Raw genomic sequence first — 27,534 nt, 5'->3', positions numbered from 1 at the left:
CCTCTCTAATGAAATCTTCTGTATTTTTGGGCAATGATTGTGGTCTCTATGGAGGTTGAAGACAGAATTTTCATAGAAGCAAAAGCAGAGCAACGAAATAGAGAGAGAAAGAGTTCTAAATCTGCATGTATAAATTAGAACTGAAAAATACGAATTGGAATCCTTGTAAAATAAATCTGCTTGCCCTAAGGAAGGGTGACAATGTGGGAAGAGAGAGGGAGAAGAATTCCTCTGTTTTTCTTTTCGGTAGAAAAATAAGCGAATGTTGTTTCCTGTGTTTTCTAAATTGGAAAACGGAAACATGGAAACGTCTTTTTGGTGTTTTTCAACTAGAAGAGCAAATATTGAAAACATTTTTGTAAATCATTTTCCGCATTTTGTTAAGTGCATCACTGAACATGTTTTGAGGCTTTTTCTCTTCCAGGAAATGAAAATAGGGGTTTGAAAACATAAACGAACGGGGCCTAAATCTCTAAATCTCTAGAGACTATGGGAGGAATTGAGACTCAGATAAAACAAACAGTTGACAGAAAGAAAGTCATGAAGCAAATGTGAAAATTGAGTAAATTTGCAAGTCCTAGATTCTGTTGAAGAATGTAAGTCTCACATTAGAAACTTGACAAAATAAAATAAAATATATAATAAATGGTTCCACTACAAATATCACTGCAGCCTTTTGTGATAAAACCTCATATTTACTGGGCTTTGTAAGTGGTTAAGTCAGGAACAATATCGATATTGTTAATAGTGGGTCGCTGACCCGTACCGTATCTATGAAATTTAACAGATTCAGGGCACATAAATAAGCGATTGTACCTTGTAATTAATGAAGAAAAAGAAAATGAACAATTGGTATTTTCTTGTTCTTCATTTATATACATTTGAATCATGTAATAAGAGAATCTTCACAGCATTACATAAATCAAATTCAAAAGGTAAGAAGAAAGAATGACGACAATGCATCGCATAGATGTGGTCCGGTTGACATCCACATCTAGAAGGCTCTTTCTCGAGCAACATGAATAATATTTTGTGTTATTCTAGAGCAATGGTTTCTTTTTTGATTCTTTGTACAGCTCATTTCATGCAGATTATGATTCTCCAAAGCTTATGCGTCCTCCTGATGATTTTCCCAAGTTTACGAGCGAAAAAATTCGGGAGTAAGAAGACAGGGCGTGCCGCCGGTGGAGGAGAGTTTGCTCTCGCAGGAACGGCTTTGGAGGTGAAAGAAGTTGATCCTCCATTGTTGCTACTGTGATTGCTGCTGTTTTTTCGAAGATAGAAGCTTCTGCTGCCACAATCCCCAATTACTTCTGATTTATCCAAACCTATTCAATCAAACTAGTGATCAACAAAAATTGTAATCCTAGTTCAGAAAGAACAAAATCAAACACTGGTCAGTAAATAAACTTCTTCTCATTGCATCAGTCAAGTAAATGGTGATTTATTATGAATCAGTCCAACATTAAAAAAATAAAAAATAAACACTTTCACCTGATACTCTAAAGCAATCCAAGATCCAAATCCATAATTTTTATTTTAATGGACATGTTATTTCCATAAAACAAGAAGCTCACCAAAGAGAAACTTCAATTTCTAATGCAATTATGTTGTTAAACACTAAAATTTGAGCAAAATATTAGAATTTTTTTTCACTTACTTTGAAGGCTGAAATAGGACTGATGCAACTCAAACGACAAAGCCTCATCCTTATCAAGCTTGGGAGTTCGACCTTCTTTGCTATATTTGTCAACAACAAGCTTGATTGTCTCGTCCACTGTGGATCCCAGCTTAACCATGGCTCGAACCGGCCCCGGGCTTCCTTCAACGGACACATTCAAAACCACCTTTGCATCTTTCATGTATCCCTGTATGGCCAAATCTACCACATCTCAGCTCCCTAAGTTCATATTAATTTATTAAGATTAATCCATTTTAGTTTCAACTTCAAATGAACAGAGAGAAGTACAAGCAGATCATGTAGATGATTTTGAACTATCAAAATATTCTAAACAGTAAATGAATTTTTTTTTATTTTTAAAAAGGTACCTACAATTCAACCCAATTCAAAACCCAAAAATCCCCTTCCGAAAAACATAAAAATAAAATAAATGAAAATGAAAAGGCAAAAACAGAACATTGTGCCATTTTGACCGTCGTACCTCGTGCTTCTTGGGGGAGAAGGGCATCATCAACGAAGGAGACGAAGCAAAGATGTCCGTACAAGTCTGAGGCCGGAACAGAACACCCTCCGGCTCGGACCTCAGGTCTCGAACACGAAAACCCTCCTCCCCAAAATCGCTACCAGACGACGAGCAGAACAATATGGGCTCGGAAGAGCATCGCTTGAGAATCTTGATAGGCTTAGAGTGGTGGTGATGGTGGTGCTGCTTGGGCGATCCCCGAGTTTGAGAGCTCCGTCTGTGCGGCGACGGAGACGGGTTCGGCGGCCTTACTTTCCGGCCTCTGGTCGCCTGAGATCGTCGCCGGTGACCCCTCTCTGACATATGAATAAATATCTAGTTGTAAAATTAAAGTATAAATAGTGGGTTGTTTGAGATTTTGGAAGAAACCATACGTTTGAATATGGGTTGTTTGTTTATGGGGTTTTGGAAGCTTTGAGATTTGAGAGGAGAAGAAACTCAGATGGAAAATGGAAATTGAGGGAGGTAAAGGAAGTTGGTGGGTTTTGCTTGAGAGGGAAGGGAATGGTTCTTTGTGCTGCACAGTGTAATAACTGCTTTTTTTTATTCTCAGTCAACATCGCTACTTTTGATTGGTAGGTTTGTAATGTCAAAAATGCCCTTGAGGTCTTGCTTCTTCTGCTTTGTGCCAATTGAGGGTGTTTTTAAGGTTGGGGACGGAGGTGTTGAAGCATGAGGAACGGTGTATAGGTGTGCCAAGGTCCTTTTCTCTTTGGCCATGACATGTGAGAAGTTTAGATATATCAAGTTCTCTAGTTGCCCCACTTGTATGTGAGGATGGAGTTGTTAATGCATCGGATTTTCATATCAATTTGATGTCATTAACAGAAGATAAATCTTGTGACATAATTTGATAATTTGTCAATTCGTTAAATTAACTAAACAAATTTGAATGATCTAATTCATATCCGACCCATTTATAGGTCTAAATTAGAACAATTTACCAAAATAATGCATCCACCCTCTCGCACCAGAATAAGTAATTGGTGGGGTGCAAATGGAATTTCACTGCTCTAATATACCTACCTAAATTGCTTTCACGCGTACATGAAGTGTGAATGTTTCAATTATTTCAGGAAGACGTTGCATTTGGACAGCTTATTATATTACATGTAGATGTTCCATAAATAAATAAATAAATAAAGAAAGACGAGCCATGCACAAGATGCAAATAAAATAATAAATATTGTCATAGAAATTGACAAACCGTCCATCCAATTAGAAGGGAACACTACCTTCCGGATTGTATCGAGCCAATTAGGCTAAAAGACGGTGACTTCTTGAAGATTTAAAGACATGATGCACAAAATCAAATCACAGAGTCATATTTTTAGGCTTTGACAAAAACACCTGAAAATAAGTCGTTGTAACGTATTTGAGTGGGACATTTTATCCATTAGGTAATAATAGGTCATCTAATTAGTCTTACACACACATGAGTAATTCGTAATTAGAATTTAACTCTTATTTTAATTTCGATTGTGCCATTAAAGATATCTAAAGTTAGCAATGATTCACAGATGATTGCTTTCTCCTTAGTTTGGCCAACTTGTCGAAATCATAAAATAATGCATAGGATTACATTTTTTTTTATTATTATAAAGAAACATGTTTAAAATATTTAAATATACAGAGTTTGGAAGCCTTTTCTTTAAGACCCAAACAAAACGGCCCAAATCTGGGAATACCAAATGAGTCGTCAGCCTCCAGTCCATGGAGCACAAAGCAAATGCTGCAACACAACTACGATAAATGGAGATGGTCTAAAATATTCCTGTTTTTAAACAGTTTCTTTAATGATTTAAAATAACAATTATTACTGTTACATAAACTCAACCAAGGAGTTAGCTGAAGATCAAGAAAATCTTACTTATGTACCTTGCTAGGTAAAGAATTGAAGAATGAAAAGAGGAGACCTACAAGAAAAGTCTTTGCCAGCTGAGGACAGTCCACAGAATTCCTCTGGTTTTCCACATGAATACTAACTTAAATCCTGCTCCAACTATTGTACATGTTGTGCTTCTGAGCTTGTAATTGTAAAACAATTCAAATTGATTGCATCCAGCTACACCCAGGAATCTTGGTGAATCCTTTCTTCTCCATAACCTTTCTCAATCTCCTCGCATCGTCCCATCTCTCAGTAGAAGCATAAATGTTAGCAAGAAGAGCATAATAACCGCTTTTATCAGGCTCCAATTTAAAGCAATTCCGAGCGGCAATCTCTCCAAGCTCAACATTGTTGTGTAATGAGCAAGCAAGAAGCAAAGCTCCCCACACCCCAGCTTGAGGTTGCATCGGCATGCTCCTTATTAGCTCAAGTGCTTTGTCGAACTGTCCTGCCCTGCCTAAAAGGTCGACCATGATCCCATAATGATCGCCTGAAGGCACAACTCCATGGTCATTCATTGAATTAAAGCATCGGTAGCCTTCTTCAACCAAACCAGCATGGTTATAGGCAGTTAGTAGCCCAGTGTATGTGACTGAATTTGGGCAAATTTGGGCGCTTACCATCTCCTCAAACATCTTGGTTGCATCAACTGCCTTACCATTTATGCCGCAACCCAAGATCATCGCCGAATAAGCAACTACATCTCTCTTTTTCAAGCCATGAAACAACTTATATGCCCTTTCAATGTCTCCACATTTTGTGTACAAGTCCAGTAAAGCAGTAGCCAAATGATCATCTAATTCAATTCCATCCTTACTCATATATGTCTCAATCCATAACCCAAATTTCAAATCTCCCAGTTGTGAACTAGCAGATATAACACTCGCCAAAGTCATCTCATTCGGTTGAATATTCACCTCCCGTTTAAGTATCTGGTTGAACAGCTCAAGGGCATCCTTTGGTTGACTATTTTGCGCATAGCAAGCTATCATGGCATTAAACGAAAGCACATCTTTCTCACTCATCTGATCAAAGACTTGACGAGCAGACTCAACATTGCCGCATTTTGAGTACCCGCTAATCATGGCAATCCAAGAAACTTTATTTCTTAATGGCATGGAATCAAAAATGCTTCGTGCCGATTCCATTCTTCCACAATCCGCAAAACCACTAATCATTGCATTCCAAGAAGCTGAACTCCTCTCTGGCATTTGTTGAAACAAGAAAAACGCCTTGTCCATATTTCCTATTCTTGCATACCCCGAAACCATTGAATTCCAAGACACAACATCCTTATTCGGAATCTCATCAAACACCACCTGAGCCTCTTCCATATTCCCAGCTTTCAAATACCCAGATAAGATAGAATTCCAAGAAACCACATTCTTCTCTGTCATTCCATCAAACACCTTCCGTGCAGTTTCCATGTCACCCAGTTTAGAATACAAGTCCACAAGGGCAGTTTGTACATAAACACAGCCGCAAAACCCATACTTATGAACCTGGGCATGGATTGAAATCCCACCCACCTTATGTACAATCCTAGCACATGCCCTTAGAGCTGAGGACACAGCAAAACTAGTTGGGCACAGTCCTAGCCTTTTGATTTGAACGTAAAGAGACAAAGCCGTTTTGTACTGGAAATGCAGAGAGAAGAAACGAATGGCACAACCCCATGAAAAGTCATCTGGGTTTTGCAAATTGTGAAGGATTTGGTGCACATACTGAGCTATAGTTCTAGAGTAAGTGAAATTTGAGTGGAGGACTTGGCGGAGCAAGAGGCTCTGAAGCTCGTTAAGGCCATTGGTTATAATGGGTGCATGGATTTGTTTTAGTTGGTTCAAGGTTATACTTTTATTCAGTAAAAATACAAGATTTGGACCATTTGGATTCATGTTCTTCTTCTCTTCATGCTTTGGAAAAGGAAGTGGGAAGAACTGAGATCAAGTTTTCAAAACCTTCTCCAAGTTCAGGTGGCAAATTTTGCACTTTCAGATAGTTGAGCTTTGATCACCTTCTTACACGAGACATAGGAGTGCCAAAGTTGAGTTGATGATGGGCTTGGGCCTAAAGGCCCAGTAAGCCAAGTTCAACTTGGATTTCCTTGGCCATGTTTTGTTATGAAGTTGGATGAAGTGGTCCAAATGATTACACTGAGATTTTCTCTCTTTTTGTTTTTTACGAAGATTTCCGATATTCTTCAAGGCATTTGAAGATTCTTTTTTTTGGATTAAAGGCCAAAAGGCTAATGACTTTATTCGTAAATAGAATGTAAAGAACGCAAATCATCTTGAAGGTAAGGGTGCAGCCAGCTAAGCCCCTCTTTCATCCATTACAAGATAAAGTAAATTTGGCTAATTGATGAGCCACAAAATTACATATACAAGGTTGGTGTTGCAAGGATACGAATACGAAACTACAGAGTAACTCTTTCAGCTTCTCTATTGACTCTCCTTCATACTCATGTCAAATTCAATTCGGTTTACAACGTTAATCACCTCCAAGCAATCACTTTCAATAATCAACTTTGTGAATCATGCATCTATCGTCATTTGACGACCTGCAATCATAGCCAAGGCTTCAAAAGCCTTAAGGGAAAGACAACCAATTACCAGTTTAGCCATGACACCCATTAATTTCCCATTGGCATTCTGGACTACTACTCCTACCCTAAGTTACCCTGAGGAGGTTTCCAACAACAAGTAGTTAGCAACATGGCGAGGTAACTTAGGAAATGGACATAAATCAACAAAAATCCTTATAAAAAGCTAGTGATGTGTCATAAACTACAAAAGGGTCTCTTATTACGTCTCCATGGAGACTCTTCTTTCTCTCAGCCCAAATTATCTAAGTTATCACCGCGAATAAACATAAATCCTCATCTTGGAACGTAGTACGAACATGGTAAAAGAGATCCATGAAAGAACATACCCGTTGTGTCTCAACTAGTTGACAAAAATAGCAACACTTCCAAACTCATCGTGCACCAAATCGTCATCAGCTCTTAAACAACAGTACATACACCTGAGGATATCACATGTCGACGTGCAAGAGTAGCTCGGCATGGAATAACATTTTTTAGTGCACGCCAAAGGAAAAATCGTACCTTAGGCGGTAATTTCAACTTCCAAAGATGTTTCCACACTTTGTACAGTTGGGTAACTAGACTCCCCATTGCCTTAACCTCCCTTTCTGTCCTTGTTTTTCAAAGCAAGCAACCAATATCCACTTCTCACTGTATACCGCACACTGCAGATAAAATAGTTGCAACATCATGGGCCAAAAAACATTGATCAATCAACTCAATATTCCATTCACCTGATGGTGTCAAAAGATCGCATACTTATTAATAAGAATAGTTGGAGGGAACGAGACCATGAACGTAGTTGGTGTCGGTAGCCACCTATCAACATAAACACCCACTGACTCACCCTTCTCAATTCTCCAGCGCAGGCTCTTCTTCAACAAATATTGCCCTTATATCACATTACGCCATAAATATGAGGAACCATGACCTGTATAGACTTCCAAAAAACTTCTCCTAGGACAATACTTTTTTCGGAGTAGTTGGGCAATAATGTTGGCGTGACTTGTGGATATTGACTTACTTTCCTTACACACCAAGAATTCCTATTATAATTGTAATTGATTTACTTTAATTCCTGATTTCCTACTGCAAATAGATTTAGGAATTTATTATTTACTTGCCCATTCACGTTTCGTTGTATTATAAATATGACCTCCTACAAGGAGAAGAATACACAGAAAATTCCCACAAACAAATATTCTCTCATAGTTTTCATATTTTAGCATGGTATCAGAGCGGCGATCTTGGAATTGCTGACTCTAGTTTCAAACCCCCGCCGCTGCTATGGGGGTTGATGATTTTTTCAACCCTCATGGAGGTAGCACCACCGACTCCTTCTCTCATTCTCCACCAACCATCGTTCAGTTGAGTGCCCAGATGGCTCCGCTCCTACAGATGCAGACTTTGACCCCGAACCCGATCCAGAATCAAGATCCTCTTTTGACGACCCCGACCCCGACCCCGACCCCGACTATGACGACGACGACCCCGACCCCGACTCCGAAGACGACCCCGACCCCAACTCCGATGATGACCCCAACCCCGAATTTGTCTCTGGTTCAGACCCTGATCCCGATTTCGATTTCGACTCCGACTCCGGCCCCGACTCAGGCTCAGATTCCAATCCCAATTCCTACTCAACCTGTATCCTATGCATCTTCCGCTGCACAGATTATGACTTCTAGACTAACGACCCCGACACATGGACCAGATTGCACATATTGTGGTGATCTGAGACACACTTGTCAGACTTGTTTTAAATCGCATGGCTACCCCAATTGGTGGGCTACTCTTACAAATCAAGGACAATGCAATTTGACCAGTAATGGTACTGGTTATGGATTCCATACTTCCGATAAGATTGATTCCAGGAGTTGGATAATTGATTCCGGTGCAACTGATCATATGACGTTTGATCCTGATGATTTTCTGAATACTACATAACCTCGACGAACCTGTATTGCAAATGCCAATGGTGTTACTTATCCTGTGATAGGGGCTGGCACTGTTGCACTCTCATCCTCTCTCACACTGTCTAATACTTTACTTGTTCCATCTTTATCCACTAAATTGTTGTCAGTTAGTCAGCTTACTGAACAATTGAATTGTTGTGTACTCATTTACCCGCGTTTTTGTTTGCTTCAAGATATTCACACTAAGGAGATTCTTGGTCGTGGTACTAAAAGAGGGGGGCTATATTATGTCGATGACTTCAGTCCCGGCATAGCTAACAGCGTGACACATCCCTTTGATAGCAAACAAAAGCAAATCTGGTTGTGGCACCGTCGATTGGGACATCCGTCTTTTAGTTATATGAAGCATCTTATACCAGATTTATTCTCAGGTTTCAAGGACTCTGACTTCACATGTGATACTTGTATTTCGGCCAAGAGTCACCGTGTGCCCTACCCGTTGAGTACTAACAAGTGTACTACTCCATTTACATTAATTCACTCTGATATCTAGGGACCTTCTCCTATCACTGCTCCTTCTGGTGTTCGATGGTTTGTCACATTCATCGATGATTATACACGGATGACATGGCTTTATTTGCTGAAGAATAAAAACAAAGTGTTTTCCTGTTTTCAGTCCTTCCACAAACAGATGAAAACTCAGTTTAATGCTCAAATCCAGATTCTTCGCTCAGACAATGGTGGAGAATTTGTCAATCATGACTTTCAGGCTTACTTCCAACAACATGGAATTATCCATGAGACGACTTGTCCTTAGACACCACAACAAAATGGTGTTGCTGAACGAAAGAATCGACATCTTCTTGAAACCGCCTGAGCACTTCTGATTGGCACTCATGTTCCTCACCATCACTGGGATGATGCTATTGTCACCGCAGTTCATCTGATCAACTGCATGTCTTCTAGTGTACTGACCTTTAAAACTCCCTTACAGGTGCTTGCACAACACAGACCTCTGCTTTCTGTTTTGGTACTCACACTCCGAATCTTTGGATGTGTGGCTTTCGTTCATCTCCACAAAAATCAACGTAGCAAACTTGATCCATGTGCGCTTCGTTGTGTTTTTGTGGGTTATGCCACTAATCAGAAACGCTACCGCTGTTATCACCCTCCTACAGAAACGAACCTATGTCACTTTGGATGTGACCTTTCTGGAATCTGAGCTGTTCTTCCATGACCCATCATCCAATTCTACACTTCAGGGGGAGATACGAAGTGAAGAGCAGAATTGGAGCGACTTGGAAAATAAAGAAATTCTCCTTTGTACAGAAATGATTGATCATTCCGAGTCTGGAGCACGAGATTACTCTCTATCGAAAAGTGACCAATCGCCCATTCATAGCGATCAATTGCCTGACCCACCTGATCCATGCGAAGATATTTCTGATCCGAGTCTCACACCTACAGACAATACAGAACAACAAGATGAAGACCCCCCCTCTAACTCAATAGTACCAACAGACCAATCTCCTGAGAATATCCTTGAGGTAACTACTCCTACTAGACTTGTGCATTTAGATGATAAAACTATTGGATATCAATTACCTTTCAGGCAAAATCGTGGGAAGCCACCAAACCGTTATTCACCTGATATTGGCAAGATATCCAAGTATCCAATTGCAAATCATGTATCCACTGAGAAGCTGTCTGAACCACTCAAGGCTTTTGTGCATCAGTTGTCTGTTATCCATATTCCAACCAAGGTCTCTGAAGCATTGAAAGATCCTAAGTGGTCCAAGCTATAAAAGAGGAGATGAAAGCCCTTGAGAAAAATCAGACTTGGACATTGGAGACTATACCCCGAGGAAAAAAAACCTATCGGATGTAGATGGGTGTTTACTATAAAACACAATGCAGATGGATCTATCGAGCGATACAAGGCAAGACTTGTAGCAAAAGGGTACACACAGACCTATGGTATAGACTATGAAGAAACCTTTGCTCCAGTTGCAAAGTTAAACACCGTCAGAGTCTTATTGTCCCTTGCAGCTAATTTGGATTGGCCACTACACAAGTTTGGTGTAAAGAATGCTTTTCTACATGGCGAACTCACGGAGGAGGTGTACATGGACATTCCTCCTGGATATAATACAACCTCAGACTGGAACAGTTTGCAGGTTACGAAAAGCATTGTAATGGATTGAAACAGTCACCACGTGCATGGTTTGGACGGTTCACCATGGTAATGAAGAACAATGGTTTCAAACAGTGCAACTCAGATCATACTCTGTTCTTGAAACATCGAAAAGGGAAGGTAACAGCATTAATAATCTATGTTGATGATATGATTATTACTGGGAATGATAAACAGGAAATATCACATCTACAAGACTATCTGGCTACGGAGTTTGAGATGAAGGATCTAGGTGGACTCAAGTATTTCTTGGGAATTGAGGTGGCTCGATCGCAGCAAGGCATATTTCTCTCTCAAAGGAAATATGTCTTAGACTTGTTGACAGACACAGAAATGCTAGATTGTAAACATGCGGACACTCCTATTGTTCAGAATCATCATCTTGGAGAATATCCGGATCAAGTTCCAACTAACAAAGAAAGATACCAAAGGTTAGTGGGAAGATTGATCTATTTGTCACATACTCGACCAGACATTGCTTATGCGGTGAGCGTTGTCAGTCAATTTATGCACTCTCCAAGTGAAGACCATATGAATGCAGTTCTTCGGATACTTAGATATTTGAAGTCTGCACCTGGAAAAGGACTTATGTTCTCAAAGCATGGTCATCTAAATATTGATGGTTATTCATATGCAGATTGGGCAGGTAATGTAACAGATAGAAAATCCACATCGGGTTACTTCACATTCGTGGGAGGTAATTTGGTGAATGGAGAAGCAATAAACAGAATGTAGTAGCTTTATCCAGTGCAGAAGCCGAGTTTAGAGGCATGACTAAAGGGATTTGTGAACTTCTTTGGTTAAGAAAGTTGCTTACTGAACTTGGGTATAAACCTACATCCACAATGAATCTCTTTTGTGACAACAAGGCTGCTATAGCCATTGCACAAAATCCAGTTCAGCATGATCGTACTAAACATGTTGAGGTGGATCGACACTTCATCAAACAAAAGCTTGAGGCTAAAGTGTTTCAGTTTCCTTTTGTGAAATCCGAGGATCAATTGGCGGATATTTTGACAAAGGCGATTTCCAGTAAAGCATTCCACAATTCACTAGATCAGTTGGGCATTGGTGACATCTATGCACCAACGTGAGGGGGAGTGTTGGCGTGACTTGTGGATATTGACTTACTTTCCTTACACACCAAGAATTCCTATTATAATTGTAATTGATTTACTTTAATTCCTGATTTCCTACTGCAAATAGATTTAGGAATTTATTATTTACTTGCCCATTCAGGTTTCGTTGTATTATAAATATGACCTCCTACAAGGAGAAGAATACACAGAAAATTCCCACAAACAAATATTCTCTCATAGTTTTCATATTTTAGCAAATAAGAGAATGTAGTTAAGTATGAATTTTCCATGCCATTTTAGCCAACATGGCTTAGTTTAAAGCTTGTATATCTCTAAACCCCAAACCCCATCCTTGGCCTTGCATAAATGCTCCCATTTTAGCCAATGAATTCCCTTATCCCTCAAGGGCGAAACCAAGAATTTTTCAACAGGTGGGTTAGCTAAAGTTATTGGCTTAAAATTTAATGATTATTTTTTTTGGTACTTACAATTTCTATAGTCTTTCTAGAAATAAAAATAAACATTCAATCATGTAAACCAAGCTAGTTCATAGCTCCATAGACTAATCTTCAATAAGTTTTAACATAAACCAAATAGGGTTTAACACCATAGTGGATTGAACATCTAAGAGTTTTGACCTTAGATTGACCTTAGGTTCCTTCATGCATTCATATTATATATGAAAAGTTGTTTTATGTAAAAATATTGACTAAATATGAAAAATGGGTTTTTGGAATAATCATTTTCTCAAGATGTTTTTTAGCGGCTTTTATTCCTCACACATCAAATAAGCAAACTTGATTTTATGGGATTTTAGTATGAATTATATATTGACTTAATGAGCCATCATTTTTAGCCTAAATCGTATTTTGCACTAAAACCGATTTTTCATATTTTGATTTGGTGGGAATTTAATTTTTTAGTATTTTTATTTGAATACAAATAAGGAGTACTTCTTTATTTACATTGTAAACTTAAGTAAATTGAGTAATATAAAAATAAATAAAAGTAAATTGAGCAATCAAATTTTGGATTTCCTTCCTTACAACTTTGTTGCACCGTTCTTAATCTGTCTTTCATCTTTTAGAAAATTTAGCGTTTATTCCTACCAACTATTGTCGGTAAACCAAGATACTTCTCATGAAAGGGAACCACCGGGATTGGAAGAATAGACTCAATAATACCATGTAATGCAGGTTCTAAGTTAGGACCACAAGTAATAGCTGATTTCTCCAAGTTTTTTTTTTTTGCTCGATGGTCTTTCATATAAAGTAAAGATCTCTTTTAAAGCCAAACATTGAGCTGGAATTGCATGAGCAAACAATAGGGCTATCTTCTGCAAAGAGTAGACGTGTTATAAAAGGTGCATTCTGTGCTACTGACACACCACAAATAGCTCCATGCGTTTCAGCCTGTTTCAAAATACTTGAGAAACCTTTAGTACTTAATAAAAATAAAAAAGGAGAAAGGGGGTCTCCCTGTCGCAGTCCTCGTTGTGGCTTAAAAATGGTAGAAGACTGCCCTTTCCATAAAACTGAATAAGAAACTGAGGTTACACATTTCATGATCAAGGTCACCCACCAAGGTGCAAACCCTAATTTCTCCATAATCTTCTTAAGAAACAACCATTCCATGTGATCGTAGACTTTACTAGTGTCCAACTTCAAAACCATTTTGGGTGCTCTTGTAAACTTTTGATGCTTGATGGTATGCAAACTCTCAAAAGCAGCTACTATATTATCAAATATGCATCTCCCAGGCAAAAAAAAAAAACACTTTGAGAAGGCGAGATCACTGACGGCAAGACTAACTTCAATCGATTAGCAATGGATTTTGTAATGATCTTATACACCACATTGCACAAACAGATTAGACGATATTTTCTGGCAAATTTTGGGTTTGGTCTCTTTGGAATAAGAGAGATAAGTGTATGATTAAGACCATCCAGCTCCATTTTCCCATTTAGAATAGCAAGACAGAGTGTATGATTAAGACCATCCTCTTGCTTGAATTACATTGCGTACCTGTTTAAGTCGTCTTGGAATATTACCAAACCGTTTTTTGTTCCAGCAATCCAACCGTTGTCCACATAATTCAATCTTATGTAAAAGTGAGACCTCCTCAAGCAATTATTTTGAGTCTCCAAAGCACAAACACATTATATTAGAGAAAAATTTTAGTGGGATATCTCTGTCACGTGATAGTATTTAATGATAATATAATTCAGTTAAAAAATAGCATGTGTTTAATTTTAATAATAAGATTTTAATAAGTGCATACCTTCTTTTAATTAGACTGCACTCAGTGACTAAGCCAGAATTTTAACTCAATCAATCCATATGTGCACTAATATTAATATCTATATTTGGAGAAATATTTTGAAATTCTCTTTTCAGAAGTGCTAGCTGAGTTGTAGCGGATGAAAGGCTATTACAAAAAGATTCTCATGCAAGTCCAAATTTGACCAAGTGTCACTCATGATTCACGCACAAGTAAATTCAGGAAGGAGAAGGGGCATTTATAAGTTTTGGGTCAAAAATGACCACAATGATTCTCAATATCATGATGGTGGAAACCTTGAAAAGAACATTTATATTAGATGGTCGTAGGAGCAAATTACTAGAATGACTCGCTTGATTCTAAAACCAAAACCCCTTTTGAGGAAAGCATGGAGATTAACAGTCACATGGCATGGCTTTACTAATCAATCAGCATGGATTAGCAAAAGTTGATGAAAGATCATGATCTTATGCAGCATTATATACGACAAGGCATAAGAAAAAGAGGTCGGCTTTCCCATGCTAGAGTCAAGATAGTCCACGCAACAAATCATTTGCACACGTCACATCACCATCACCACTTCAACACAGGAAGAGATGGTACCACTGATCAATGGTGCTTTGGTGGGGGCCGATCACACCACAATGTGAAGCTCTGGCCCAACTTGATGCCTACTTTGACATAATTTTGTCCTTTGTCCATTCAATTGATTTCACTCAACGGATGAAGATAATATGGAGGTATGGATTTGGAGAATAATTTTCCATGGTACGGGAATGTCATGGTGTTTGGTGTATAATTGGCTTGAGATACGAATACAGTGATATTTTAGTGTACGTAAGTTTTCTTTTGTAGGGGTCGACATTCTTATCGCAATCTCAATACAACCGATCCAACTTACTTAATGACAAAACCAAACCAAACTGGTTAAATTAAATTAGGTTTCAGTTGTAGAATTCAAAACTCAAAATTTTACTAAACCAAACAGTTTATTACGTAATCCATTACGAGAAGCTTTGTTGCAACAACAACAACATGTGGATGAGGTTGGAAATTTTCACGTTTCACAGCTAATTAATAATTTAAAAGGGTATTAACTATATATGTGCTCCCACTACAGGTGTACAAGTTATGACTGTATGAGTAAACCATTAGAATAAAAATCAGAAAGTAGACTTGGTAAGATTCTTGTAAAGATATGAACTTTTGAGGTATGAGAGAGAGAGAGAGAGAGAGAGAGAGAGAGAGAGAGATGTAACTTGAAACTTGGAGAGAACAAATTGAATGATGGAAATGCAGCTGCAAAGTAAAGGTGGTGTCCTCCATAATAAACTATCATTTTCACACACTAAAGTAGTCATGCTCTCATGCTTCATCTTCTTTTTTTAACCCTCCATTCGTTTTCTGCGTTTTCTGCACATATATCCATTATGAAGCAAACTTTCGAGTTTCAATTCAACATCAAAGGAAATAATGACTTCTGAATAAAAGTGAGAAAGTGGGGGGTGGGTTAAAGTAAAATCATGTTTTTTTCTTCGGATGAGCATTAGGGTTTTTATCTTTCTCATGATCATCAGCCGACTTATATTTCTTCTTTTCATAAAGTTGTTTTCTTATTTCAATACTGTGTGGTTATGTTATGCTACTATTAATCTGCATCGTTCATAATCAGCTATCTGATTAGATGAGTGGGATGGGACTCAAAGTCCTTGATTCACGATTTTATGTTTCAATACAATCATTCATGGGTTTTACAACGTGGTCAGCGAATGCTGACTGAGTAAAGTTGGGTTTCGAATTACATTAATTATTACTTTAATTGAATCCAAAGCCTGCGTGTTAACTTATCATTATAGTCTGTTCGATAAAGCTCTCTTCAAAATATTATTAGAACTTTGTTCGTAAGAGGTCTCAAATTCGATCTTCATTATCCACTTTTGTATCCTTTACCACACATGTATAAAGAGATACCGAAATATCAATAATCTTTTTTTTTTATATAAATATTTTTGTCAGATCGTTGATGACGTATTATCTTACAAGAATATATCGTTAATAAAACCACATGTTAGAAAATGAAGCCTTTTATTTGTTATCATCTCATCATTCTCTAGTTCCATATTTATGTTTTGAATAATGTTACGTGATTATCATCTAATGAGTCAACTAAATGAGTTGATGAGATAAAACCACACATAGTTCCCACTTTTACCTAATTTTTAAGGGAATTTGTATACTCTCTAGTCTTTATCATCGCTCCATCGATCAACATTTCCCTGCAATTTTTTCCCCATAAATACAATCTGCCCCACTTGAAATTAAGAAAATTAAAATATCAAGGGTTATCTGCCGAAAATCACCTTGAATATCACGTTTGTCGAAATATTTACCCTAAATATTTTTTTCCTGCCAATTTAATCTTTATACTAAATTTTATCACTAATTTAATCCCTACCGCTAGGTTTTTAACCAATTTCATCCCATCAATGAGATGCAGAAAATAAATGGGTTGGCATGCATATAGAAAACATTGGAAATATAATAAGATTTGAAGTTTGCTTGTTTCAATAAGAACAAGATCTTGCTTCGTTGGTTACGACCTCCCCCCTTGTTCCTTAGTGCACAACTAGAAGCAACCAAAATGATTTTTTTTTTATTTCCAACTCAAAAGTCTCAAAGTTAGCATGCATGCATGCATGTCACGTGCTTCCTCTGCTGACGTGGCGCAACCAAGATACGACATTCTTTTTGAAGCCACGGAGCTGCAGAAATCTCCAGCCACCCGCACTCACAGACTGACTTTTACATCATTTCAAGTGCTACACTACATGTAACATGATCTTCCTCAGGCTCATGTTGGTCCACATATCCTCTTTCTGCAGTAAATATTTTATAGCATGCCCCGTTATTGATATTCAAATCTTTCAAAACTTTATATTAACCATTTTTCACATTTAATTCATCAAAATGCTAATAATTTACGGTTTGATAATATAGCATATAGTTTGTGTATTGTTAAATTTTAGAGAAATGGACCAACGGTTATGTTTTTTCATATAACTTACATGACAACTTGTTAATTTGTGTCACAAAAGTGTCAGCTCGGCAATTCCATTTATACACAAACATGATAAAAATACGGCATCTTTATCTCAATTCCGTTTTGATTTCGTTTCAATTTTGCACACGTAATTTTTGCTAATCAACATAGATCTCAATATTTAGCAATCATATTTATAGAAATGAAACCACTGATGAGTAAATAAAGTAAAAAATAAAATAGTTTTACTAGTTGGGAAAATTATCATCCCTGTCAGTATAATTGTGTGCCGCCCACTGCGCGATTCTCTAAAAGGTTGTTTAAAATTCCCGCATATTTTAACCAACACAACCTCCTCCAGCCCACACCCCTGCAGCTAAGTGTACCTAATCTCCCCCCTCCTCTCTCTCTCTCTCTCTCTCTCTCTCTCTTCCACCTTCAAGCTCATCGCCAATCGCCGGCGTTGACCATACTCGTCGGAGAACCATCGGCACCTTCCAATGCTGCCTTACCAGACTCTCGAGGAGGCCGCTTCGGCTCTGGGCCGAAACCTCACCTTTGCCGAGACTCTGTGGTTCAACTACTCGGCTTCCAAGTCCGATTACGTGCTCTACCTCCACAACATTCTCTTCCTCTTCGTCATCTTCTCCGTCGTTCCTCTCCCTCTCGTTTTCGCCGAGGTTCTCAGCTGGGCCGGTCTCGACCGCTACAAGATCCAGCCCAAAGTCCGATTGCCCTTCTCTGACATGCTCAAGTGCTACAAGGATGTTATGCGCATGTTCATTCTCATTGTTGGCCCTCTTCAGCTCGTCTCTTACCCTTCTGTCCAGGTTCGAATTTCTTCTTTCGGGTTCTTTGAATTCCAATATCCGATTTTGTGGAATTGGGTTTTGCGGAATTCTGAAAAATATTGAATTTGCGAATTGGGTTTGCTGGGTTTTGAAAATGATTGAATTTGTGGAATTGGGTTTGCTGGGTTTTGAAAATGATTGATTTGTGGAATTGGGTCTGCTGGGTTATGAAAAGTAGTGGATGTTTGGAATTGGGTTTTCGGGGTTTCCTAGAATATTGAATTTGTGGAATTAGGATTGCGTGGTTTTGAAGAATTTTGAATATGCGGTTTTGTAATATATTGGGTTAGTTCCTTTTATTTTAGTATCTCTTATGGGTTTTGTGTAATGGGATTTGTGTTCGCGAGGGGGGGTGTGTTGTGGGTTGTGTGGTTGGGTGTAGTAAAACTTAAGGGATGTGAATTTTTGAGAAAAAATGTCCTCATTTCATGTAAACGTAAGGGTTAGTCTAAAATGTCCTCATTTCATGTAAACGTAAGGGTTACTCTTACGAAGCTTTTCAGTTTTCTTAATGAGATTATTGTGCCTATACAGGGTGATTAAAGTTCGTAATTTTCTCTCCTGTATTTCCTGTAATAATGTATCTTTGGGTGTATTTTTTAATATGCTTAGATTCTGTCTACAAGCAGATAATAGGGATTCGAACGGGATTGCCATTGCCTTCTGGATGGGAGATGCTTTGCCAATTGCTAGTTTATTTCTTGGTAGAAGATTATACCAACTACTGGATTCACAGATTTTTGCATAACAAATGGGGGTATGAGAAAATCCACAGAGTTCACCATGAGTACACTGCTCCAATTGGGTTTGCAGCTCCATATGCTCATTGGGCTGAGATTTTGATACTTGGTATCCCATCTTTTCTCGGTCCGGCAATGGTTCCTGGCCACATGGTCACATTCTGGTCGTGGATAGCACTGCGGCAGGTTGAGGCCATTGAAACACACAGCGGGTACGCATGCTGCATTTTGCTTTTAGTTTTTCGGTGCTTGCGGTCATTTTCTTCTTTAGTTGATTGTGACTTAATAATGACAACTTTGGAATTCCTTCCTATCCTTTCTCTCTTTACTAATAGAATTCTATGCTAAGTACTTTTGATTTGAAGGATCTTAAACAGTTGCTTCACTTTTAATGATGGGGTCTAGGATCAGTACACTAATGCCCTTTTCTCCTAATGATCTGGCAAAAGTAATCATTTGCACATTGACAAATAAAATTTTTGGGGGAAAAAGCAAAAAGGTTGAATGTTGGTCAATAATGTCTTGTTCAGCACCATGATAGTTGTAAAACATTCTTCAAATGGAAATTGCATGAGTTTAATCAAATGAACTTTTAAGATATTCCAGTTCAACTTTCATTAATGCTGAGCGTCAAGCTTTTATGCAAGCACTACAAGCATTTGGTTTATATTTTTGAGGAATTACGTGAATTTTGGTTTCTGAGTCAGCTTTTTGTGCTTTGAATGTTATTTTTTATCGGTGTGCTTAAGCCTTATTGTCAACATAATAATTCAGATATGTATACTTTCCTCATTCCAATATGGTAGCACTTCAGAGAGAGACGTGGGAAAGGGCTGATACCCAAAAAATCCCTTTGCCGGAAGTGATTGTCTTACTTGTATCTGATTTCAGTTGCATGTGGTGGGTTGCCTGTAATGTTGAAAGTTACTCTGATTATAGGAAGTGATTACAGATCTAAAACAAAAAATGAAAAGTAATTTTTTGGAAGGACTAACTGCTATGGATTGCATGTATGAGTCTGCAATGACTTCTTCCATATGGTTTATTTTAAAAAAAATTTAGGGAGCTCAGGAACCATATGGTGTCTTCTCATTATCTGCACTGTATCCTTGTTTTGTATCTTCTGCACTGAAGTTTTGACTACTGTATTTGATGCGGAGCAAGTTGTAATCTATGGTTTATTATACAGTTATGACTTCCCCTGGACTCCCACAAAATATATCCCATTTTATGGCGGTGCTGAGTACCATGATTACCATCACTATGTTGGAGGACAAAGCCAGAGCAATTTTGCTTCAGTGTTCACCTACTGTGATTTCATTTATGGAACTGACAAGGTAAAATTCTATCTTGATGTGGCGTTTGCTTCTCAAATGATCTTAACTGATTTATTTGGCAATCATTAACTCTTGATCAATTCCAACAGGGATTTCGGTATCAGAAGAAGATCCTTAAGAAGGTAAACCTGCAGAACCTTTTCTCCTGAGATTATCAATTAAGTATTGTGGCATCTTGGTTGAGCATGATTGACATTTTAGTTCTTGAACATATGGGAAATCAAGACTCTGATTGATATAGCTCAACATGTATTTAATCAATGCAACCAGTTGATATTTTTTTTCTCCAATAATAGTACAGGTGATTTAGTTAGTGAATTTCTTTTACCCTTCTAGGCAGAAATTGGTAACTGGTTAGTTGCTTCTAGGACTAGTTTCATGCGTTGATGCACTAAGTCTTTTTATCATGGATTTTACATTTGTTTGTCCCTTTCTTCTAATCACTCTCGGTGATCTATTTCAGTTGAAAGAGGAAAGTAACGCTGTCCAAAACGGAGGCTCATATAATAATTCTACTGTAGATCTTAAATCTGATTAGCACGGAGACTGCGTAACCTTGCCTGGTGACAACTCTACAACACCTCTGATTTTCAAGTTGACATCACTATGCTAGGGTGGAAAGTAGAAGCTTTTAGTGGCTCAGGAGCAGATTAACTTTGGGTTTTTCAGAGTTGTGATTTTGGGTAGCTTGAGGGGGGGAATTCAAAATCACTTTAGATTGTAAGGTTCAGAGTTCAGACTTGTGTTTTTCGCAGTATGTTCAAATTATAATATTATGAACTCGTGCAGTGTTTGTGATCCTGAAATTTAATTGCCAGTGTTTCTTTAGCAGGAGTTTGAAATCAAAATATGAAATCTGCACATCTCAATTTGCCATTCTCTTCAGTTTATGAACTTTTATGCTCCTGGTGATCGATTTTGTTAATGCCAAATGGCATTTGAAGCCTCAAGTCCATGCGCCATATCCAATTTATAAAATAAATAAACACTATTGAAAGGGTTGTTAAACTTGTTATAGCGTTGCTCATCCAACTTTTATGCAACTGTGTTTGCACTGAAGACACTCTTTAGATTATTTTTTGGTGTTCTAAATCTAAACGCATAATAAATAAGCACTATTGAAAGGGTTGTTAAACTTGTTATAGCATTGCTCATCCAACTTTCATGCAACTGTGTATGGACTGAAGACACTATTTAGATTATTTTTTGGAGTTCTAAACGCATAAAGTTTTCCAGCTTATAATGTTTTCATCGCCTTTTGGTTAAACTGTTTTCTAAAAGCGAGAAAGATGGCTATGGCGAAAAGGCCCCGTAGTTATGTGATCCAATTGCCTTCAGTGGCTTGAATAAACATAAATTGTGGAAGATGTTGGACTTTGGAAGAGTATCATAAGCAATCACAACTGTAACCTTTTGTCTTTGGGGTCTCTAGATAAATTCAACGTTGTAGTAAATAATCCCATTTTATTTGGCCAGATTTGAAAAAGACACGTAATCTTATACGAAAAAATGTGAATATGTGAATAAAAAATTTATAAAAGGCCTCAGTTTTATTAGTAGTGAACCTTCATTTTATGCGGTGTTGGTACACCTAACCAATGCATAGGCCCACCACCCATACTAATGGGTGTTAGTATTGAACACTCGTAGGATTACCCCACCGGCACTATGCAATGCTAATACCAAACACCGCATAAACCCACCACTAGTACCGATATTATCCCCAACTTAGCCACCTAAATTCAATATTTGTTTTTTGATTATTATAGGTGTGGGGTTTTATCCAAAGGCCTTGGTGCTATTATTAATAACAACCCTATATTTAAGGTGTAAATTACTACTGTTCTTTCCCGATGTGGGACTCTATAAAAAAGAATAATGCGTTCATTAATCAACAAAGCTTGTGTATCTCAGTTGTTTCCACGCGAAGCTCACAACGCGCGGTCGTTTGTTCGATCCCCGCGGCTGTGGACGAGACTAATTTTTGAAAATCCTTGTCGGACCCATGGTAAGAGCAACTCCACCCCTTAGGGCAAAGTCTAAGGCAAGGGCAAGCAAGGGCTGACACTATTCACGTGAATAGTGTCAGCCTTGCCATTTGTGGTTCCACCCACAAGGGCAAAGTCTAGGGCAAGTCTAGGGCAATTACTATTCATTGTACTTTATTTCCTATTTTTTTATACTTTAAATCATTAATTTTGATAATCTTTTGTAATTAAATTTTCGGATAAGATTTTCGGATGTGAATCTCGGTTACCACGTGTCTTATTCCAGATAAAATTTTCGGATATTCATTAATAAAAATTATAATCTCAGATTTCCGATAATATGAGTAGAGAGTAAAATATGGAATTGGTGTGGAAAGTGGAAAATATGAGTAGAGAGTAAAAAATATTGGAAGGAGATGAGTTTGTATGGAGATTTGGTGTGAAAAATGAATTATGTGAGTGGAGAGTAGAAAATATTGTATGGAGAAGAAATTGTATGAAGATTTGGTGTTGAAAGTAGATAAAATGGTTAGGTATTTATAGGGAAAAAATACATACATTTTTGGTATTTTTTAAAAAAAATTTCAGAATTTTTTCGAATTTTTTCTGATTTTTAAGGATTTTTTTTAAATTTTTTTGGCCAAAAAAATGAGAACCGTAGGATTTCTGAAAAAAATTCAATCGGAGCCACCCAGAGCCGACACGTGGCATGTAACCGTTGGTGCTGACGTCACGACGACGTCAGCGCACGTCAGTCAAATTTTTTTTACCGTTGGCGCGTGTATTACACGCGCCAACGGTAAAAAAAAATCGAATTTACGGCGCTGACGTCAGCATAAACTCGGGCTCGAGCCCAGTCGAATTTTGCCCTTGGGCCTGCCCGGGCTCGTGGGACCCGCAGCTTGCCCGGGCTGGTTTCGTCGCGCTGGAGGTGGACTCGGGCTTGTTCCTGCCTTTTGCCTGGGCCAGCCTGAAGCGATGGAGATGGCCTAATGGGCTCATGCCCTGCGGCCCCGCCTTCCCTCTTACAAGTTACAACTTCGAATTTTTTTCCTTTTTTTGGTTTATTTTTTCTCTCTTTTTCTTCGATTTTTTTCTTTCTTCTTCTTCGTCAGTTTTTTTTTTTCTTCCTTCCTAAGTGATTCTCATTCTCAGAGTTGAAGTAAACCATTCGAACAGTCGAACTTACACCTACATACATATAGTGGCCCCTGCAATCATGTGCTTTATCTGGCCGACAACATTCTCTTCCTCTTCGTCATCTTCTCCGTCGTCCCTCTCCCTCTCGTTTTCGCAGAGGTTCTCAGATGGGCCGGCCTCGACAGCTACAAGATCCAGCCCAAAGTCTGATTGCCCTTCTATGAAATGCTCAAGTGCTACAAGGATGTTATGCGCATGTTCCTTCTCGTTGTTGGCTATTTTCAGCTCGTCTCTTACCCTCCTATCCAGGTTCGGATTTCGTCTTTCGGGTTCATTGAATTCCAATCTGCGACTTTGTGGAATTGGGTTTGCGGGATACTGAAAATTATTGAATTTGTGAATTGGGTTTGCATGGTTTTGAAAATGATTGAAAATGATTGAATTTGTGAAATGGGTTAGTTCCTTTTATCTTTGTATCTTTTATAGGTTTTGTGTAATAGGATTTTGGGGGGAGGGGGGATTTCCTCATTTTTGAGATTATTGTGCCTCAGAATACATTTTTTGGGCATTTATTTATGTATTTTATTCTTAGCATACCTGCATCAATTACGGGGTGATTAAAGTTTGTAATTTTCTCTCCTCTAATTCCTGTAATAATTTCTCTTTGGGCATATTTTTGAATATGCTTAGATTCTGTTTACAAGCAGATAATAGGGATTCGAACGGGATTGCCATTGCCTTCTGGATGGGAGAAGCTTTTCCAATTGTTAGTTTATTTCTTGGTATTATACCAACGACTGCATTCACAGATTTTTGCATAGCAAATTGGGGTATGAGAAAATCCACAGAGTTCAACATAAGTACACTGCTCCATTTCGGTTTGCAGCACCATATGCTCCTGGCCACATGGTCACACTCTGGTCGTGGAGCAGATTGAGGCCATTGAAAACACGCAGCGGGTGCACATGCTGCATTTTGCTCTTTGTTTTTTGGTGCTTGTAGTCATTTTCTTCGTTAGCTGATTGTGACTGAATAATGACAACTTTGGAATTCCTTTCTCTCTTTACTAATAGAATTCTATGCTCAGTACTTTTAATTTGAAGGATCTTAAACAGTTCCTTCACTTTAATGATGGGGTCTAGGATCAGTACAATAATGCCTTTTTCTCCTAATGATCTGGCAAAAGTAATCATTTGCACATCGACAAATAAATTTTTTGGGAAAAAAGCAAATAGGTTGAATGTTGGTCAATAATGTCTTATTCAGCACCATAATTGTTGTAAAACATTCTTCAAAGGGAGGTTGCTGAGTTTTATCAAATCAGCTTTCATGCTTAAATGCTGATCGTCAAGCTTTTATACAAGCACTACATGCGTTTGGTTTATCTGTTAGAGGTAGTACATGAATTTTGGTTTCTGAGTCAGCTTTTTGTGCGTTGAATGTTATTTTTGATCGGTTTGTATAAGCCTTATTGTTAACATAATAATTCAGATATGTATACTTTCCTTATGCCACTATGGTAGCACTTCAGAGAGAGACGTGGGAAAGGGCTGATACCAAAAAAAATCCTTTGCCGGAAGTGATTGTCTTACTTGTATCTGATCACAGCTGCATGTGGTGGGTTGCCTGTAATGTTGAAAGTTACTCCAAATACTGGGGGTGATTACGGATCTAAAATAAAAAATGAAAAGTAATTTTTTGGAAGGACTAACTGCTATGGTGAAGGACTCATGAGATTAACTGCATACTGTTGGTTAAGGCTAGAGAATTACGTTAGTGAGGCTTCTGCCACCTTATAGGTGGAATGTTTGTGGATAAAGAGCTAGTTCAGTCACATAGGGTATTACATTAGTCCCTTAGTGGGTTGGCTGAGGAGGAAGCCTTAGAACTTGTATGTGCTAGTTAGACCGCTACAATCTATGAATTCAGGGTAGTTGCTTGGATTGCATGTATGAGTCTGTGATGACTTATTCCATACTGTTTATTTTTATAATTTTTTTAGGAAGCTCAAGAACTGTATGGCGTCTTCTCAATATCTGCTCATTGTATGCTTGTTTTGTATGTTGTGCACTGAAGTTTGACCACTGTATTTGATGCGGATCAAGTTATAATCTATGGTTTATTATACAGTGATGACTTCCCCTGGTGGTGCTGAGTACCACGATTACCAACACTACGTTGGAGGACAAAGCTTGATCAATTCCAACAGGGATACTGGTATCAGAAGAAGAACCTTATGAAGGTAAACCTGCAAAACCTTTTCTCCTGAGACAATTAGTTGCTTCCAGGACTACTTTCACGCTTTCCCCATATTTTGCTTACGGTCTTAGGCAACCGCCTCTGACCCCAACCGTGCATCATCTGTCAGTTATAAAATTGAATTGGCATGACAGGTCTTTTTATCTTGGATTTTGCATTTGTTTCTCCCGTCTAACCAATCTCGGTGATCCATATCCGTTGAAAGTGGAAAGTTTTGGTGTCCAAAACAGTGGTTCATATAATAATTCTACTGTAGATCTTAAATCTGATTAGCACGGAGACTGCGTAACCTTGCCTGCAGAAATGCCCTTTCAGTATTGTTCTCGCTGGTGACAACTCTACAAAACCTCTGATTTTCAAGTTGACATCACCATGCTAGGGTGGAAAGTAGAAGCTTTTAGTGGCTCAGGAGCAGATTAACTTTGGGTTTTTCAGAGTTGTGATTTTGGGTAGCTTGGGGGAGGGGGATGGGATTCAAAATCAGTTAGATTGTAAGGTTCAGAGTCCAGACTTGTGTTTTTGGCAGTATGTTCAAATTATAACATCATGAACTTGTGCAGTGTTTGTGATCCCGAAATTTAATTGCCGGTGTTTCTTTAGAGCATGAAATCAAAATATGAAATGTACACATCTCAATTTGCCATTCTCTTTCAGTTTATGAAATTGTATGCTCCTGGTGATCGATTTGTTAAAGCCAAATGGGCCATGTGGGCTTATGGCATTTGAAGCCTCAAGTCCATGTGCCATATCCAATTTTAAAAAAAAACTACTGAAAAGGTTTTAAAACTTGTATAGCATTTCTAACTTAGCTTATGCAACTGTATATGGACTGAAGACACCGCATTTAGATTGATTTTTTAAATTCTGGAAGATGCTGGACTTTGAAAGAGTACCAAAAGCAATCACAACTGTTTTTATGTTTTTGGGGCTTCTAGATAAATTCAATGTTGTAGTAAATAATTCAATTTTGTTTGGGCAAATTTGGAAAAGTAATTTAATAAGTAATTTAATACAAATAGATGAGGATGCGAATAAAAAATTTACAGAAGGCCTCAGTTCTATCAGTGGTGGGCCTTCATTTTATGCGTGTTAGTACACTGAACCAATACATAGGCCCACCACCCATACTAGCACACTAATGCGTGTGGGTATGGTCGAACATTCGTAGGATTACCCCACCGACACTATGCAATGCTAGTACTAAACACCACATAGGCCCACCCACTAACACTGATATTGTCCCCAATTTAACCATCTAAATTCAATATATTTCTTTTGGTTATTATAGGTGTGAGGTTTTATTCAAAAGGCCTTGGTGATATTATCAATAACAACCCTATATTTAAGGTGTAAATTTCTATTATGTGGGACTCCTATTAATAAGAATAATGCGGTGTCTAATCAAACATCGCCCGTCTAGCTCAGTTGGTAGAGCGCAAGGCTCTTAACCTTGTGGTCGTGGGTTCGAGCCCCACGGTGGGCGCCAAGTATAATTTTTTTGAAAGTTAACCCGCCATTCTCGGCTCATACCATGCTGCCCAGTCTTCCCTGCTACAACTTCGAATTTTTTCTTCTCTTTCTTTCTTTCGTTCTTCTTCTCTGTTTTTTTCATTATTTCTTCCAAAAATGAAATAGAAATTGCATTTCCATTATAATAATCAGACGCTAATCAAGGTCCATATCTAATTAACCCATCAGGTAATCATCTCATCTGTAGCAGACAAAATCTTAATTCTCTTCTCAGAGTTGAAGTAAAGCACTACAACTCACACCTAAACGCATTACAGTGGCCCCTGCAATCAATCATGTGCTTCATCTGGCCGCCAGCTGTTTCTAATTGCAAAATAAGTTTCAGCTTTCAATGCTTTTTTTTCTTCTCTTCTTTCTTTTTCCCCTACTTTTAAAGAGCAGGTGAATTTGCGAAATTAGCTTTCTCATCATTTCCTAGATTCCATGGCTTTTCTTTTCTGGAAGAATCATTAGGGGAATGTCAGCTTCTTTATCCTTGCCATTTACACATGGCTTTGATCCCTC

General features: G+C 38.2%; 3 protein-coding genes, 1 long non-coding RNA gene and 1 other non-coding gene across 6 annotated transcripts; 3 read left to right on the top strand and 2 right to left on the bottom strand.

The window, feature by feature from the left end:
- LOC18776889 (uncharacterized protein At4g22758) lies at positions 799-2,796 on the bottom strand. Its single transcript, XM_007209411.2, has 3 exons — positions 2,163-2,796; positions 1,661-1,868; positions 799-1,328 (listed from the first exon to the last, which is right to left on the bottom strand). The coding sequence occupies exons 1-3, from the start codon at positions 2,505-2,507 to the stop codon at positions 1,078-1,080; spliced, it is 804 nt and encodes a 267-aa protein (XP_007209473.1). The 5' UTR covers positions 2,508-2,796; the 3' UTR covers positions 799-1,077.
- Positions 3,969-6,086, bottom strand: LOC18777576 (pentatricopeptide repeat-containing protein At4g22760). Its single transcript, XM_007210004.2, has one exon. The coding sequence runs from the start codon at positions 5,985-5,987 to the stop codon at positions 4,251-4,253; it is 1,737 nt and encodes a 578-aa protein (XP_007210066.1). The 5' UTR covers positions 5,988-6,086; the 3' UTR covers positions 3,969-4,250.
- On the top strand, positions 17,423-20,989 carry LOC18778059 (methylsterol monooxygenase 1-1). The gene is made up of 5 exons (XM_020563957.1): positions 17,423-18,015; positions 18,666-18,988; positions 19,966-20,113; positions 20,203-20,235; positions 20,577-20,989. The coding sequence occupies exons 1-5, from the start codon at positions 17,686-17,688 to the stop codon at positions 20,649-20,651; spliced, it is 909 nt and encodes a 302-aa protein (XP_020419546.1). The 5' UTR covers positions 17,423-17,685; the 3' UTR covers positions 20,652-20,989.
- Positions 23,098-26,130, top strand: LOC18777169. Of its 2 annotated transcripts, XR_002271691.1 has the most exons (3): positions 23,101-23,550; positions 25,372-25,483; positions 25,635-26,130. It is a non-coding gene; the product is annotated as an uncharacterized LOC18777169 (long non-coding RNA). The 2 variants fall into 2 exon arrangements; XR_002271690.1 differs by having other exon boundaries at positions 23,098-23,550; positions 25,372-26,130.
- On the top strand, positions 26,911-26,983 carry TRNAK-CUU. The gene has a single exon. It is a non-coding gene; the product is annotated as a tRNA-Lys (tRNA).

Source organism: Prunus persica, chromosome G5, assembly GCF_000346465.2.
Source record: "Prunus persica cultivar Lovell chromosome G5, Prunus_persica_NCBIv2, whole genome shotgun sequence".
In the NCBI taxonomy this organism is placed as follows: Eukaryota; Viridiplantae; Streptophyta; class Magnoliopsida; order Rosales; family Rosaceae; genus Prunus; species Prunus persica.
The sequence above is the reverse complement of the archived record's forward strand: the minus strand, read 5'-3'. Positions and strand labels throughout refer to the sequence as shown.